The sequence below is a fragment of the Theobroma cacao genome, chromosome 3 (genome assembly GCF_000208745.1).
Source record: "Theobroma cacao cultivar B97-61/B2 chromosome 3, Criollo_cocoa_genome_V2, whole genome shotgun sequence".
NCBI lineage: Eukaryota > Viridiplantae > Streptophyta > Magnoliopsida > Malvales > Malvaceae > Theobroma > Theobroma cacao.
Window position 1 is genome coordinate 27,242,041 of NC_030852.1, and position 17,692 is coordinate 27,259,732.

The 17,692-nt window shown below is 33.9% G+C and overlaps 3 protein-coding genes across 5 annotated transcripts; 2 read left to right on the plus strand and 1 right to left on the minus strand.

Moving 5' to 3' along the window:
- Positions 114-3,397, minus strand: LOC18605331. Of its 2 annotated transcripts, none has more exons than XM_007038279.2 (4): positions 2,727-3,387; positions 1,445-1,688; positions 1,244-1,337; positions 114-650 (listed from the first exon to the last, which is right to left on the minus strand). In XM_007038279.2, the coding sequence occupies exons 1-4, from the start codon at positions 3,191-3,193 to the stop codon at positions 370-372; spliced, it is 1,086 nt and encodes a 361-aa protein (XP_007038341.2). In that variant the 5' UTR covers positions 3,194-3,387; the 3' UTR covers positions 114-369. The 2 variants fall into 2 exon arrangements, with proteins under 2 accessions (XP_007038341.2, XP_017973630.1); XM_018118141.1 differs by lacking the exon at positions 114-650 and adding an exon at positions 657-872 and having other exon boundaries at positions 2,727-3,397.
- LOC18605332 (60S ribosomal protein L15) lies at positions 5,788-8,060 on the plus strand. The gene is made up of 4 exons (XM_018118605.1): positions 5,788-5,888; positions 6,313-6,479; positions 7,199-7,396; positions 7,612-8,060. Exons 1-4 carry the CDS (start codon positions 5,885-5,887, stop codon positions 7,855-7,857), a joined length of 615 nt encoding a protein of 204 aa, XP_017974094.1. The 5' UTR covers positions 5,788-5,884; the 3' UTR covers positions 7,858-8,060.
- LOC18605333 (protein RFT1 homolog) lies at positions 8,472-16,149 on the plus strand. 2 transcript variants are annotated; one of them, XM_007038281.2, is made up of 14 exons: positions 8,473-9,108; positions 9,227-9,306; positions 9,403-9,497; positions 10,047-10,207; positions 10,747-10,898; positions 11,409-11,521; positions 12,012-12,175; positions 12,363-12,437; positions 13,385-13,456; positions 13,933-14,070; positions 14,402-14,557; positions 15,185-15,237; positions 15,328-15,506; positions 15,670-16,149. In XM_007038281.2, exons 1-14 carry the CDS (start codon positions 9,054-9,056, stop codon positions 15,728-15,730), a joined length of 1,554 nt encoding a protein of 517 aa, XP_007038343.2. In that variant the 5' UTR covers positions 8,473-9,053; the 3' UTR covers positions 15,731-16,149. The 2 variants fall into 2 exon arrangements, with proteins under 2 accessions (XP_017973702.1, XP_007038343.2); XM_018118213.1 differs by lacking the exon at positions 13,933-14,070 and having other exon boundaries at positions 8,472-9,108.

Genomic DNA, 17,692 nt, shown 5'->3' on the forward strand with positions numbered 1-17,692 from the left:
CAATTTTCCACATAATTAGAGGGGTAGAAATGTTGATCAAAGCTTATTATCCAGAGCAGAAAGAGAAAGTCAAACAAGAATATCCTGCTTGAAGGCTTTAATAAAGTGACAAATAGAGTCAATTCTTGTTTGTAATTAACAGAAATAGTGTCATTTTTTCACACATTCATAACAGCAGCTAACTAGAATGCAAGTTCATGATGAACACAAACATCTTGACAATTATAATCTAAAATTCCTTTCTTCTTTTGCATGCATAACATGAAACTTAAAAGATATCCCAACATTGATTATCTTACAGCATCTTAAGCTAAATGAACCAAATTGGAAGATACAACCCGTCAAGTCAAGTCGTCAAACTACATTCAATCAGTTGGCTCTAGTCACAACCACAATCAACAGGACCAGAACAGATAACAAGAATGAGGTTCTCAGCCTTTCCTCAAATGGATCTGGGGTTCCTGCTGTTGTCTTATCATCAGTACGCAGCTTAAATAACTCATTCACAAGCTTTATCATTTTCTCATACACATCTATGACCTTTGCTTTAGTGTTTTCAAAAATCCACTTCACAATATTCGTTGCCTTGTTGGATTCATCGGAATTCTCATCTGAACTCTCATCAGAACTCAGTGGATTACTGTCCTCGGCTGCATAATCATGGAAACTTCATGTGAACATCATCACTTGCTAGTAATTAATTATTTTCCAAGTTTTTTCTGGAGCTTATAATATCATTGATCATTGGAAATTTCGTCATAGCAATGATTCTATTCCAATATCTAAGCCTTTCTTTGATGCACAGGGGAAAAGAAATCTTGAGATTTGCCTGCAACTTTGATCCCACATCTTGAGAGACAGAAATCCATACCCTGCCACCAAATATGTGGATCTATATACGCACAATTCATTATGGGGAAAACTTTTACCCTCTGATAAAAAGCTCTCTCTCTCTCTCTCTCTCTCTCTCTCACACACACACACACACACACATGCACACAACACGCACACAAGTTATTAAGGGTCCATACTGAGTGTATGTTTAAAACAAGTCAGTGCCAGTAGTTTGCTATCTTTTACCAGTAATTAAACCATAAACCCTTAACATGAAGGCTTTTGTGAATGATCAATGAAACATGCACTAATGCTTTCCCAACATTAATCACTCTAGATGTATCAACATGAGATAAGTATGCACTGACCAGATAACTTCAATTAACACATTCACAGAACTCCAACCAACCTGCATAGTATGAATCTCTCAGCTCCTTCACCACCTCATTGTTCAAAACAGCATCCCAAACAGCTTTATCCGAAGACAATGAAAAGACCATTTTCTGCCAAAGAGTAAAGACTTCACTGTAATTTGTAAACAAATTTAACCAACAAAAAAAATGATTAAGTTTCATGCACGGGAACCAAAAGAATTGGTAAAAGAATAGACCTGAACCAATGGCTCCGTCTGCAATAAATGGAAAGCATCATAAACTCTGTTTGTACCATAAGGTTGCAATGCTCCTGTGTTATAGAGATGCAGAGAAGGCTCCTTCCATTCTAACTCAGACCCAGCAGAATGAACTCGGTGCATGGAGCCAGTTGGGCTTGGAATTTGATAAGCTATTTCCTTGCCAGCATTATAAGAGAATTTATCCCTGATAAGCTGGGGAGATGAGCTTGCATCGAAAACCCTATAACCACAAAAGCCATTTCACAACAATGACTGCCAAATTAGAGTTTGTAGGAGTTAACACATTCAACAAGTGTACGAATTTGGCCCTTTTTTGTGCAGGGGCTGAAGATAAAGATAAAGATGAAATAGCAAAGTATATATATGACTACTGACTGTTAAGGACATTACAATAGAAATCAATTTTGACCTATTCTTCTCAGAAATCAAGTTTGTGGTTACAGATAATTACTACTGATTGTTAAGGCCATTACAATAGCAACTAAATTACTTTAGAACTCACAGTTGTTCGAGGAATATTAATCAACTATTTCAGCTCAAGACATTGTCGTCGTCATCCCAATTTTAAGATACTTCATTCTAGACAAAAAATATAGCATTAAATAATCAACCAACATATGTTAGTTGGTTACGCAATGCTTCAATTGCAACTATTTTCTAAATAAATTTATTTCGTTTTCATATCATTCTTTTCTGGGTCAAATTAAATTGTTTTGTTTAATTCGTTTTCCAATCATTCTTTTGCACAAACTTCCCTTAATTGATTATGTATGCTATTGACTCCCTATCTCTATCACCATCACTATCAATCATGTTTGATTATAAAACCATTGATCGTGAGATTAAACTTCGATCGAAATTGGATGACCCTCACGGCACTACCGCCACTACAACGAGCCTCACGGTGAAAACAGACAAGAATATTGGTAAAATTTCTAAAAATTTTAGATGAAGGAGAAACCAACTATGCAGTACAAGAAGAATAGTGTTAACAGAATATGGTTTCCAAGTACAAATCAAAACAAAAACGGCAGCTGCAGTAAAAAAGAACAATAGTTTCCATCATTCCAGTAAGCAGCAGTTCGTAAAGTAGACATATGTTTCACTTCAATTCGCAGCAATGGCACAAAAACAAAGAAAATTCATTTCCAAAATCCACAAATTAAATCCAAACAATAAATGAACAAAAATAAACACTACTAAAAAATAAACCAAACCAAATTTGGTACGAAAAAAAAAGAAGAAGAGAAAACCTTACCTCTGAAGAGCAGAGACAACGTTCTGGACTTCACCAACAGATGGAACAGGTCCTAAAACAAAATCATCAAGAACTCCATGTGGCCTTTCCCCTTCACTCCCATCCACAGACACCCACTCAAACTCATCACAACAAGAAGCAGCAGCGGAAGCAGGTGAGGCAGCAAAGGGAGGCCAGTTACTTGGCAACCCGGAATTGGCACTGATAGGCACACCAGTATTACAAGAACCAAAAGCAGAACTCCCAGAAGAAATAGAAAGATAAGTGTTACTATTACTATTATTATGCCTCTGGGAAGCAGAGGTTGGAGAAGGAGGAGTTGTAGTTGAGTTCGAAGAAGCAGAAGAAAGTGGTTCTTGGAAAGTTGTAGGGTTACCAGTGGTAACACCAGCCCTGACAACTGCTCTCCCAACTGTTCTCAACATGTTGGCACCACCTCCCATGCCTTTGCCTCCACCAAACATCATAACCTGGCTTATAGTTTCACCTTCTCTGTCAGTTGTTAATGTAGAGTAATATAGATTTTGTGGGGTTCTTTCTCTTTCTTCGTACCTACCTGTTGTTTTCGGTATCTAGAAGACTAGAATTTCGACAGCCCACACTCTGGGTCTGTTGATGCTTACGAGGTTAGCTTCTTTGGAATTTAAAGTTGGGATAAGATAGGAAACAGCAACCTTTACTTTTCTCTGTGTTTGGAGGGCCTTCAGTTTTACTTTGTTCTTTCATAGTAAATACCCTTTGACTTTGCCATATTATAATTTTCCACTCTTTCATTTTCTTTTGGTAAAATATCCCATTACTTAAATTTTACTCAAAATTATATAAAAATTTATTAATTTTTAAAATAAACACTTTATTTTAAAAAAATATTTTTTATTAAACTCTTAGATAGTATTTGATATGAGTAAAGTGAGAACGTATTTCTTACAATATGTCTAATTAAATTATATTACAATATTTATTTTATAACAAATAACTGTAATGTAAGATTGCAATGCAATCACATTACAGTCAAAAGATATAATGTGATTGTAATTCAAAACTAATACAATCACATTACATTACTCTCTGCAATGTTATTAAAATTATTTTTACCCTTCAACTTTATTACTTTATTCAAAATATTTTATAATATTATAATTAAAATATAATATATAATATGAAAATTATAAAATAAAATAAAATATAAGAAATTAAAATTTATATAATATAGGTAAAAAATTAAAATAAAATATATAATACAAAAAATTATATTAAAAATAAAAATAATAATGATAATAAAAAATAAAAATAAAATATATAACATTAAAAATATATTTAAGAGATGATATTATATAAAAATTAACAATAAAAAATACAAGTACTTGTATTTTAATAAATAAAGATAATTTTAAAAATTAACATTACATTTTCAGTAAAATACTTGTAAACCAAACACTGTAATATTATCTTTCCTATATTTTAATCATTATTTTGTTTGTATATCAAATACTGTAATGTTATTTTTCATACAATCACATTACTTGTAATCATATTATTTGCAATTATATTACTGTAATCACATTGAATTGTAAAGTATCAAACGTCATCTTAAATTTAACTATTAATATTTCAATCAGTTTGATAACTTAACAATTTTAAAAAAATAAATTTAATCTTGATTAATTTTTAAAATTATTATTATATAATTTTATTAATTAAATCTTTCATTTCATTTCATCTCTTCATTCTTACTCCACCTTTGGCTCATTAAATCACAATTAAGAATGTATTATATGAAATTATTTTGAAGGAATTAGAGTCTCGTATCAATGAATTCACCCTTTTTTTTCCTCTTTTTGTATCAGGATTTCAATGCTTTCACTTAATGTAATCATTGCTAAACAAAAAAGGTGTCTTTGCGAGAATGAACAACTAACAAAACTAACAAATGGTTTCATTTAAATTTTTTGGTTTTTTTTATCCAAACTAATTAACTTGCTTCATTGTTCCTTTGATTAATTAAATAATTTTTTTATTTTAATTCGAAAAAGTATAGCTGATTCCAGTAAAAAGAGGAGAATTTGAAGATTGAAATTCAAGATTGCCATGCATTCTAAATGTTTCACTAGTATTTTACAAGCTCTTTTTATTCATCTATTTATCTATTTTTTTCACTTTGAAAATTTTGGAGAATTGAGTAATTCATATATATATATATATAAAGGTATAAGTTTACAAACATAGTTATACATAAAACTAATTACTTCTCACAATATTCATTTTGTTTTATAGGATTTAAGTTGTAGGAATGAGAGCACTTCATTTATATGGACATTGAAATGTTTTATATTAGTCAATAAAAGCATAGCACATATATCAGACTATTTAGAAATAGTCGGTTCCAAAATAATTTACAACTTGCACTAAATAAGTAATTATTCTTATCAAGAAAATTTGAAAACTATATATAGAAAAAATTCAAATAAAATCTTATCCTTCATGAGATTAGATTATTTAAACTTTATTCAGTCTTTGAACTTTTAGTTTAGTAATGGATATGATTTCTTTTTAATAAAATTTGATTTCTTTTTCTTCAAACAAAAACACTCACTCTGCCTCATTTTTGTTGTCTCTGTTTACTTTTTTTGTCAAATGAACTTAATTTTCATAATTATTTTTTAAAATATTATATAATTTTTTGAAAATCAAAATTTATATTTTTAAAAATATTATGACTTTATTTTTCTTGAAATAATAGTCAAAGTTAAAATTATTTGATAAAAAAATTAATAAGAGACAGATATAACAGAACGAGAGTATTAAAAAACATCTAAACTTTATTTGATTCATTTTTTTTTAAGTTGTGTCCGATATGAAGGGAAAATCGGGTTGGCCCAAAAGATTTCAAGCCTAACTATGGATTTTCGGCCTATCTTTTGTGTCAGGCCTCATATAACTAAGAAAAACAGAGTAGGATCGACTTCACCTGGACCCCGTTTCAGTTTTGGTGCATTGGGCATAGACGAAGCAGCCCAATTGGAGGACCTAGTAAAGGGTAAAATTGTCAATTCACACCACCAGATGCGTTCTAAAACCCTAATGAGACTCCGGGTTCATATATCTCAAGTTTGGCAGCTCCTTAGCAGAAACCAGAGAGCGCAGGAGCTCAAGCAGCGATGGGTGCGCCATTTCTCTTTAGCCATTTCATATCTAATCATGATTTAAGAGTTAATTGTCTATTTGTTTTCTATATTGCTTATGTTTAAAACCATGTTGTAAATCTCGGGTTTGTTTATTTGTTTATGTAGAGTGATGGGTTATTCTTGGCTTGATTGATGTTTTTTTTTTTCTAATTACATCTAGAAACTTGTTGGAGATTTGGTTTTGGCTGGTTAGTCTCTCGGCTATGCTTTTATTATTATTTTATGATTCAAGAGTAAGATACTAAATATTAGAATGGGCTTTTAGCTGACTGGAGGAGGTCTCTTAAAATGAAAAGGGTTGTATTTAATTGCTTTGTTATATATATATAGATCGATCTTTGTTTTGGCATTTTGGATTCTGATTTGTGATGATTTTTATTTGTTGGGATTTGTAAAACTAGGGGCTTACAAATACGTGTCAGAGCTATGGAGGAAGAAGCAATCCGATGTGATGAGGTTCTTGCAGAGGGTAAGGTGCTGGGAGTACCGTCAGCACCCTTCCATCGTGCGTGTCAACCACCCAACTCGCCCTGACAAGGCTCGTCGCTTGGGTTACAAAGCCAAGCAGGTAAACTTATTTAATTGGATTCGGCGTCTGCTTTTTATGAGGTTTTGTTTTTGATATTGTAATTTTTGGTTTATTATATTTGTTTCATCATAGTTATAACATATTTTAGTTACATGATTATCCTTTCTTCTCTAAACTACACAGCAGTAATGTTGATAAGAACTTTCACTTGATTCTCCAGTGTTAGTTAAATGTACTACATGGTTAAGAACTGCTTTCAAGTCTCATCCTGCTTTAATCCTTACTCTGTGTTTTCTGGTGCCTCAATGTGGAATGTTTATCCACTTAAAAGATGAATAAGAAGAAATTCAAACGAAAACTTCAGGAAGAAAAGTTTTTATATCCAAAAATTTGAAAACCTGCTTAGTATCTGGAATTCTGGATTTTGCATTTTCTTTATAAATAATTTTACTCTTATATTGTGTCTAATTCATTGTTGAATGTAAGTGAGGACAATATTTTGCTTGTTTCATTTGAATTCACTTCATCTATATGTTTTTTGCTTCTCGATGTAACTAGGAAAATCATGTTTCCAACTTAATATCTGATACCTCATTTCTCTTCATATATCTTTTTTCCCTATATGTAAGCTGGCATGGTTTCCTTCATATAGTTAATGTTGTAATTTGGCATCATATCTGCATTGAGTATATTTTTGTGTCTGTCAATATTTCTCTGTTTGTTTGTTATGTCCGGTGACTAAATCTGCATTTTAATAGGGTTATGTTGTTTATCGTGTTCGTGTAAGACGTGGTGGAAGGAAGAGACCAGTACCTAAGGGTATTGTGTATGGGAAACCCACAAACCAGGGTGTCACCCAACTGAAATTCCAGCGCAGCAAACGATCAGTTGCAGAGGAACGAGCTGGTCGGAAGCTTGGTGGCCTTAGGGTTGTTAACTCGTATTGGATCAATGAGGTGAGTGCTGCTGCCAAGCACATTTTTTTTAACATCTTAGTTATTTTTTTGAAGAAAGATTTGATTTGGTACTTGTGACCAGACATTCTTTCATAGCAAAAGAATTGACACCAATCAATTGTATATATTCCATTTTTGTGTAGATTACACCCAACTCTTTCCTAGGATTCCTTGGTTTTGATTTGTGTGTTAATGTCCTGAGTTTGTCTCTGCAGGATTCAACATACAAATACTTTGAGGTCATATTGGTTGATCCTGCCCACAATGCCATTCGCAATGACCCAAGAATCAACTGGATCTGCAATCCAGTACACAAGCACAGGGAACTTCGTGGACTCACCTCTGCCGGCAAGAAATACAGGGGTCTTCGTGGCAGGGGACACTTGCACCACAAGGCCCGACCTTCAAGAAGGGCAAACTGGAAGAGAAACAACACACTCTCTCTTCGTCGCTACCGTTGATCCTCTGGACCATATTTGGTGCTTTTGTTTCTGTCTTACCTTCATTTCTGTTGTAGGGTTGAGAATTTTGGGACAGTTTTATTGTGTTTGGACATCTCTAAATCGTCTATGTTGAGGCTGTTGAGTTCTGTGCTCGTTAAACATGTGTGGGATATTTCATCACTTAAAAAATGCCTTAAAAGTTTGTCTAATGCTTTGTCAAATTCCAAGTGTTTGTTTAAGTGGTAAATGCTTGTGCCTTGCATCTTCAGGCCACCAATTGACTTTTGGCTTTGTTTACCAAAAGTTATTGACCGGTAACTATTACCTGGTTTTGGAGTCGTATAGTGATGGTGAGATGTGCATGAAAGACATTGCTTGTAAGTTGTAATGAGCCGTGCTATATTTATTTCTAAGGTCAGCTTTTCATGTTAATAACCTAACACCGAAAGCTATATATTCCATTTACCTTAAAAGAAGTCATATAATTGATAACTAAATCAGAAACTTACGTTCATCGAAATAGAAAAGTTCATATATCTGACCTTTTAGTTAAAATTTTATTTTGTTTTTAAATATGAAGTTGTTTAATAGAAATTCGTATCGTGAGAGAAGACACTGTAGTTTATAAGCAGGGACATGTCTGTTCTCTGGAGACGTTTATCTATTCTCAGAGAAAGCAAAATTTACTCTTGATTCAGGCAGAAATTCTGTTTGTTTGTTGTGGTCTTTGAGATAAGAATTTCAGTTTGTTTTGTTCATTAAAAATATTTACTACATTCTCAGCACCGGCCCAACGCGCCCAACACAGTCCGCTTCACTTTAGGGTGTCCATCAACCTGGTGAATCTGGGTTCCTTTTTGAGTATTTGACTCGCCAACGGGTCAACCTTTTTGGTTCAAATTCAATGAAAGAAGTGATGGACCTTGGGATAGATGGAAGCGTAGGCAGATAAAGAATCGGGCCAGTTTGATTTCGCGGGAGCTGGTAACTGGGAATTGGATGAACGTTTTCTTGCCAGGAAGGTTGTTTTGGGGCGGACAATATATTCCTCCAGGAAGTTAACCAGAATGAGTTCAATATAAGGGTTTTGAATTTTTGGTTCCAATTCTGTGTTCTCAGTTAGGGATTCGATCTCATTGCCTTTGATTTCGCAAACCGGTTGAAGATTACTTATCTGAGTTCTTTGAAAAAGGAAAACCAGATCGGATTTTAAAATGTCTGAAGCTTCTGACCGTACAAATCTATCTCACACTTTCAAATACTTATTGGGTCAGTTCTCGTTCTAATTCTCTCGCCACTTCAATTTATTGTTTGTCACTCGTCAGTCCTGTTGATTTGATCCTCTTTTTTTATTTTTTATTTTTTGTAATTGGTTTGGGAGTTATAGCTACACAGTTCTTGTCAAGAGGAATCCCGTTCATATTCAATTCCTGGATAGTGAGGCACCTCACCGAGGAGGACTATGCGGTAGCTGCAACCATGCTTTGCCTTCATTTCTCGATTCTTAAAATTCACTTTCAATTTGTTATAAATTGATTTCTTCTTCTTCTTCTTCCTTTGTAGGTTTATGCGGTTCAATTCCATCTGTTTGTGACATGTGTGTTGTTTCTTAGTCGCGAGGGATTCCGGCGAGCCTGCATGCGTGCCGATATTAGATTGTGATTCTCTCCTTTTCATTGATTTCATTATACATTATTTTCTGTTTATTTGCTTCATTTTAATAATTTGTGCTTGTTTGTTTTATTTCTTGCCTGAAAATGCTTGATTAGTAGGCAGTAACTGGGGATTTTATTGGTCGTGCTTTGCTGTGGTTGACTGTTTGTTACTGATATATAAAACGTATTAAGGTCACGCTGGTTCTCCATTGTAGATTCTGTATTTGTTGGTTAAATATCGAATTTGATTTTTTTTGTAATTAGTATGAATCTTTGTAATCTTAAAAACAGGGATCAATTAAGAGTCATAGCTAAACTTGATCAATTAAAATACGAGTAAAAATGCTTTTAAAATTCATAATATGAGAGCAATTTGATCATCTTTATTGTCAATATAAGCTAGATTTTATGTATCATCAACATATTGGTTCAGAAGAGTTAGCCTCTTGGGTTCCATCCATCTATATAGTGTGAACTTTTGTTGAAGACCTTTGGGCTTTATGTATTCTAGCTGTTTGTTTACACCCAGATTTGATATGTCATGTGCTACAGTGAAGGTGCTTCAACAAAAGACAATGCTGCAACATTGTTGAAAGTGGCCTGGATGACTTTCCCACTTGGAGTGGTTATCACAATTCTGGCATGTGTCTTTGTCTTCTGGTGGCAAGGACTACATCTTTCTGATCCATATGCTCAAGCTATTTTGATTAATGGTATTGCTTATAACTGCTTCCAAACTTTCTACTATTCTTGCGTCTTTCAAAGTGCTATTCATTATGAAAAATTTGCCAATCCTTTTGACATGCTTTTCAGTTTTCTTTATTAATTACTTGTGAAATTGCTGTTAATTGCCAATTTTATTTAGTTGATGGCATTCAGTTTTGCGTGTTTGGCATGTTTAGATGTAGCCACTGCAAAATTAGCCTTCTGCTTATTAATGTTGGCTCTCGTAATGTATTGCAATTTTGTCCCTTCTATTTCACTTCTACTGACTTTAAACATAGACCCATTGCATGGATTTTGTTTGATAAAGTTAAAAGATTTTCTGTTTTATATAATTAGGATTCTCGATATTCTTGGCCAAATTGTATGAAAGTCAGGGTGTTACGTGCTTTAATTAACCAAGGACTTCTATCTGGAGTCTGCGGCCAAGACCAACTTAATTGTGATCAGCTGACTATTCCGTTCACTCTTAGTGATATTCCTTTTAAGACAATTTAATTCGCTAGAATAACTTTTTGTTCTTTGGCAGGTTACGCATGTATAACAGAGCTCTTGGCAGAACCTCTTTATATCCTTTCTCAGACACTGTTTCTACTCAAACTGCGGTTAATTGTTGAAACTGCAGCTACGTTGTTACGCTGCATAACAATGTACATCCTAATTGTGAACCTCACTAACATGGTAAAGCTTTTAGATGGATTATTTTTTCAGTCTTAGTATATAGATGATGTTGATCTGCCTATTGGCAATGTGTGTTTTGTGCTGTGTAATGGTTGCATATACTTTTATTAACGATTCTTGAGTTAATTTTCTTAGATTAAATATATTGTTGCATTCTCATTTTCTAATTTTACCAAGCATTAGTGTTCTAGGGAATGACAGCAGCTAGCTAATGTTAATGGTTCTGATTGTAATGCATGAGGTTGAGTGTTTCTGAGGTTTATGGTGGATCATTTTGCCTTTGAGCATAAGCATTGGGCACTTTATCTAGAAGAACTTTTTGTTTGAATAACAATATTTTAATTCATCCTTTCTGTTTCTCTTATCTTTGTCTGCTTGTCTTATAAACATCTAAAACTTATTTATGGTCCCTGATAGAACTTTGTCAGTTTCTTTTTTATTTATGTGGGTTTGCTGCGAGTTCTTGTTTCCTAAGATTTTCATGAACTTGTTTGAACCTGATTCTTACAGGAGAAGGGAATTGTCTTTGCATTGTCTCAAGCAGCATATGGATCCTGCTTGTTCCTGGGCTATTGGGGTTATTTTCTTTGTGCATTTAGAAGTTTTGATCTTTTTCCTTTCAGGTACCGGTGCTTCTAATGGTTGACCTCATTATCTATGTGGTAATATATATGCTTGAATTGTTAGTCCTTCTTGTCCTTATTTGTGGATTAAAGAATGCTTGAATTAATGGTAGATAAGTATACTCATCCACTTTTGTCTTTTTCTACATTGATATGTTGGACATTTAGGTTTCTTCATATAAATTAACATCGTGATGCTAGCTTAGAGCTGTCATCATAACTGCTTTATCTGAGTACCTTGAGAATCATAGCCACATGTTGGGCTTTAACCCTGTTTGTATGATTCTTAACAAATAATTAATCATTGGATTTTTCCTACATATGTTTTTTTTATTTGCTTTCAGTTTATGTCTACAGTACACATTTATTTTCTTTGCTATTTTTTTTTTGGGATAAGTAAGACATTATTTCTTAATTATTTAGTAACTACTTGCGCTGTATTTAAGTACTTTTGTCCAGATTATCTATAAATAAAGCACAACTTTTGCAGGCTAGGACATATCCTGGATTTTGATAAGCAGCTCCGAAAAATGTGTATGTTGTTTACTCTTCAATCCCTTCAGAAGTTGGTTCTTCAAGAAGGAGAAAAGATGGTCCTTGTATGGCTTGATACACCTTATAACCAAGCTGTTTATGGACTCGTAGATAAACTAGGTGAGTATTCATCCAATTTTTTTATGCTTTACAAAATTTTAGCTAGCAGGTTTCTGACACCAGACTGTTTTAGTTTATACAATGCAATTATTCTAATCTTTTGCTACTACAATTAAGAAATGTGATTAATTTCACATGCTTTTTTTTTAAGAGAGCAAATCTAAACCAGCGATTTTGTTGAATTTAGGGAGCTTGGTGGTCAGGTTGGTGTTTCTTCCTTTTGAAGAAAGTTCATATGCTACATTTGCCAGGTCTGCTTCAGGTTTTATTACTTTCCTTTTTCCTTAATTCATTCTGTGACATGTATGTCTTTCATTTCCTTTTGTTTTTAGATTCTAATATTGCATTTAACAATATATACTCATTCTGTTAGATAACTACTATTCCATCGTCAATAAATGAATTAGCTTGTCCAACTTGGTTTTTTAGATCAGATGACTGGCTAACTTTAATATTTTGACTAGTTGCTTTGTCTATGCTGTTTCAACTCTTAGAGTCATGCTCCTATTTTGTTTTACATCAAGCAAATGGGTGTGCTTCAGCTTGCTATAGGATGTGCTTCAATTACATAAGCACTTTCTTTTGGGGGAAAAGCGAGAGAGAATGAGTGGATGTTAGGAGGAAGAGGAAAAGAAAGAAGAACTCTCCAATGCCCATTAAATATGAGAAAAATTCTATTATATATCATTTGTACAATGAATATGTTTGCTTGTGTTTGGGAGCTTGGTTAATTTAATTGCTGCTGGCACATACAGATTCAGAATGTTGATAACTTATATTCTTTCATGTGGCTTGGTGGTTTATCTCAATATTATGCATGAAATGAATACTATATTTGATATTTGAATGACTTCTTATGCTACTGGTCCAAACCAACTATTTGATGGAAGTTGTTTCATGGGAGTTGGCACCAAGCTAGCACTCAATGTTGATTCTTCCCTTTCGTATTAATCTACCTTCCCAGTGATGATTCATTCATTTCTATCTGTTGCACTTTAAGGCCTAAACACATTGGTTATCTTTTATGTGTTTATTGTTGATGTGGAAAAAGTTTATGTACACACAACTCCGTTTATTTTTTCCTTTAAGTAAGCTACTTCATGCTTCCATGAAGACTTCACTTTCTAAATGCTAGATTTTATTAGTTAGTTGCCTTTGAAAGTTTATATACTCAAACACTTATTTTCTTAAATGTGTGTCTCTTGACAGGACAGTCTCCACATAAAAGCAAGAAGATAGGAGAAAGCCTTACTGAGGCCTTGAAGCTTGTTTTACTAATTGGTATGTTCTTAATTCATCTCTTGTCATTCATTGAGTTTTTCTTTTTGTAATTTTTTATATTTGTCTTCTTTTTGTAGGATAGATTTTCTTGGCATTGCTAACAACATGGTAATATAATGAAGTTCTCAATTGGTTCTGGAAGTAATTTATGAATAATATAATAATTTTGGGACTTAAAAATAGTAAAATTCTAGCTTTAGAAATGGAAATTGTGATTTCTGCTGGTTGATCTTCAATGCTTGCTTAGTTTTAGTGTTGATATATTAGTAAATAGTAACCATAATGAACAAATTTATTCTATGCCAATATTTATTTTGGTTATCATATGCTAGTACAACTTCATGTCAAAACACAACCTGCTTCATTCCTTTTGAGTTTCAGATGCCCTCGGCAACCATTGTTGCCTGAAGATCATTTTTTAAAACAAAATAATGCCCTCTTTCTATTTTTTCCTCATGTTACTACTTTTTTGGTAGGTCTCATATTTTTGGCATTTGGCCCTAGTTACTCCTATTCTCTCGTCAGACTGTTGTATGGTCAGAAATGGAGTGATGGAGAAGCTTCAGCGGCCCTTCGTTATTATTGTCTCTATATCATTGTTTTGGCTATGAACGGTTAGTAAATTTAGGTTATTATGCTTGTTAATTATAGCTGTGGCTGCCTAACATTATCGCCGAGTCGAGTGTCATATTGAACTTGGGCGGCTTAGTCTTATTCTTTCTCTTTTACTTGTTTTCTCAAAACCTGTTTGCAAAAGGTGCTATGATATCAATGCTGAAGTGGCAGAAATCTGGATTGTTTACTTCTTGTTATCAACATTATATTAAACAACATATCTGATTTTACTGGATGGAGATTATATGCTTGGCGGTGACATTACGGATATATTTCTTGCTGCTACTTGAGTTGTTGATGCAGTTATTCTTGTATTTGGTTTTGCATCAGGGACTTCTGAAGCATTTCTTCATGCAGTTGCAACAGAGAACCAACTCAAACGCTCAAATGATTCATTGCTTGTATTTTCAGTGATATATGTAGCATCAAATTACCTATTAATACGGTCTGCTGGTGCTGTTGGTTTGATTCTTGCAAATTCTTTGAGTATCCTTATCATATTGAGGCTATTTTTTGCTAGCCATGAGCTTTTTGCTTTTAGTGAATCAACTAGGTGCCACAGGAACATTTCAATATTTTGAAAAGTACTGCTGTTGAGCTCGCTTACTGCATTAAACATATAGGCATTGGACATATAATAAGAAAGTGATGAGTGTATTGGGTTTATGCCAAAGTTGCACATCCTTGTTCAATTTTCTTCTAGCACATGCAGTTCAGCCTGCCTAGAGCACTTCCGTCAGTCATGCTATCTGTGTAAGAACTCTGGATTGCTACCAAAATTATGTTTGTATGGTGGCATTTCGAGATTTGGGAAGCTCCGTACCCATGTGGCCACACATCTGGATGTGATTATCACTTGAAAATTATGTAGTAGGTCCATAACATTACTGTCAAGGAGAAAAAAAGGTTATATTGAGTAGTTATCTTTTCAGCAATTGCTGATATTGGCTTATCCATACTTGCTTTCCTGCCTTTTTGTTAGATGTGTAGCTGGCTGACCTTTTAAGAGACATCCTCATAAACCTCCTTGATTCCCAAATATGTCCATTTTTAGTAAAAAGGGATCTTCTTAGTTTAAAAGTATTGCCTTCTGTTTACTTGACAATTAAACAGATATGATTTTGAGGATTATTTACTCTGCAGTTTTCATCAAACATTTTTTCCAGGTATGGTTTTAATTGTGTAAATTTATCATGTTTGGTGCTAACTTCTAGTTCTCAACTTTAAACTGGATCTCATTTCCTTCTTCTGTGCAGGAGTCTTTTTCATTTTCTTTCTACAGCTGTTTGCCTTCAGGTTGGCCAATGCTGTTGTTATCTGGTGTAACTACTCTTATTTCTGAAAAGGTATTTCTGGACCGGAAAAATTTTTGGCCATCCTTCTTGATTCATTTTTCCATCGGATTCACTTTCTTCTGCATCTCAGCCTTTGTCATGTAAGTATATTCCAGTGCTTCAAGTTCTCTAAACTACTTAAAATTACAGTTTTATCAATGTATTATTGGTTTATACCTTATTCATGCATGCATGTAGGTCATTTCTAATGTTTTGATTCGGAAAACTTCTTGATTAACACATGATTTCTATCTTCATGAATAGTTATCGCCGTGAGAGGCCTTTTATCAGCAAAGTTATCCGTTTCCGCGACCACTTGGACTGAAATCAAGAACTTGCACAAATGCCTTTTGAAATTGAAGGTGGGATTATTTCCCTTAAGCTTACTTCTCATATTCCCCTAATTTATCATTTACTAAGAGAGTTGTGATGGGGTTTAAGAATAGAGTTTTGAAATTCATTCAATTGAAGAATGCAAAGGAATTTCTCTGTAGCATTATAGGAATAGACTTGTCAGAAAGAGATATTGTAACATATACTAGTAGACGGGATCTTCAAGAATTTTGTAGTTTTATGAATGTCCTCCCAGGCATAGCTCTGTGGATTGCGGATAGCTGATGAGATATATAGCATTTACAGTTTTTATTGGGCCAGGATGTTGTAGACTGGACTTGGATTTTCACACTGTTGTTTCTGTTTAATTGATCTCTTCCTCCTGAAAAGGTCTAAACTTTTAAGCCATTATTTTCCTGAGTTTACAATAGAAAGATATATTGCCGACATTTCTGGTTCATGTCACTGCTTGTCCCAAAGTTCAGTGACAAATTCGATTAGCGATGAAAACTGATAAAGCAGGAAGGATGAAGACTGTAAAATACATGTGAAGAAGAGAAAAACGATAGATTTAGAAACATCTGCCGCTCCAACCAAGGGTGGTCACCCTCTTTTTCTCTGCCCACGTCCAGGGAATCAACGATGCCGTTACTATGAAATCAGATTCATTTCTGCTAGGTAGTCTGGGCCGACAGTCTCCTCTGAAACTGGATCATTCGATTCCTGATGGACCGGGGACACGAGTGGTTTACTACAACAGGACAATATAATGTGTTCAAAACAGATATTGCTTTCTTTCCACTGTTTGCTTTTCATTATTGAAATTGTTTTAATTTTTCAGAAATAGACTGCTTCACTTTTAGATCGTCTTTTTTTTGTTGGGTTTTTGTGTTTTTTTCTAATTTCATCATTTTCATTGTCTGAATAATACAAAAAAGGGGTAAAACAGAAGCAATGGAAAGTAATTTTTGGGCAAGAATTGTCACCCACCTGTTCCTGTTAATTGTGATGGCTTGTACGTCAATAATCATTTCTATTCCCTTTTATATCAAATGACATAAAAGATACAAGTAATATATACATGATGTTACCTAAGGGAAAAGGGGATAAACGTTTAAACAACCATAATAATAACCATTATCATGGCATGAGCCTGTGGCCCCCGTGTCATAAGCAAAAGTAACTTTGATTTGATTATTTACTAGTATGTTATAATGTCTTGATTCAAAGATTTCTTCTACCATCCTGTGTCATGTTTCGCCTAATTTTTTTTTTTAATAAAAAAAAGAGAGAAAATTTTTTATAAATCTCTTTACTTGTTATCTAAATTCAAACTCTTGGAAATTAAGACAAATGGAGAACAAATCAACCGGGTGGTAACTGGCAAGGGGCATAGGGCCTCAAAGGAAGAAAGTGATGATTCATAGAGGGTTGTCAAATTGTCACTCTTTAGAGACCAACAACAGGAGCAGCTTGTAATGACAAGCTTTGAGCCAAAACAAAACAAGAAAAAATGGAAAAGTAGGAAAAGTTGGGAGGAAATGCAAATTGATGATTAAGACGTAGACTAGGGATTTTAGAGTATAGACAAGTATCCAACAAACAAAACCCATTCCAATCTTCTAAAACAAAATGATGATGGTTTTGAGTTTTGCGTAGGGAGGTTGGATTCCTAGTGGATTTCCATGCTAAAAGTCCTTTGCTTCAGCATACGGTAAGTAATGCTTGAGTGCCTCTCCACTCCCACAAACAGAAACATTAAAATAGATTCATTATATTGGAAACAAAGACGATGTAGACCTAAGAGCTACCGAGTGAGTGCAAGTAACTCAACTTGACACGAAATTCTATTGTGTCAAAATTTCGAGGAATGTCCAGAGTTCTCATTCTTACTATAGATCGAGGACACTGATGTTTACATTTCCTTCACTTCCTTGACAAAAAATATATCTAG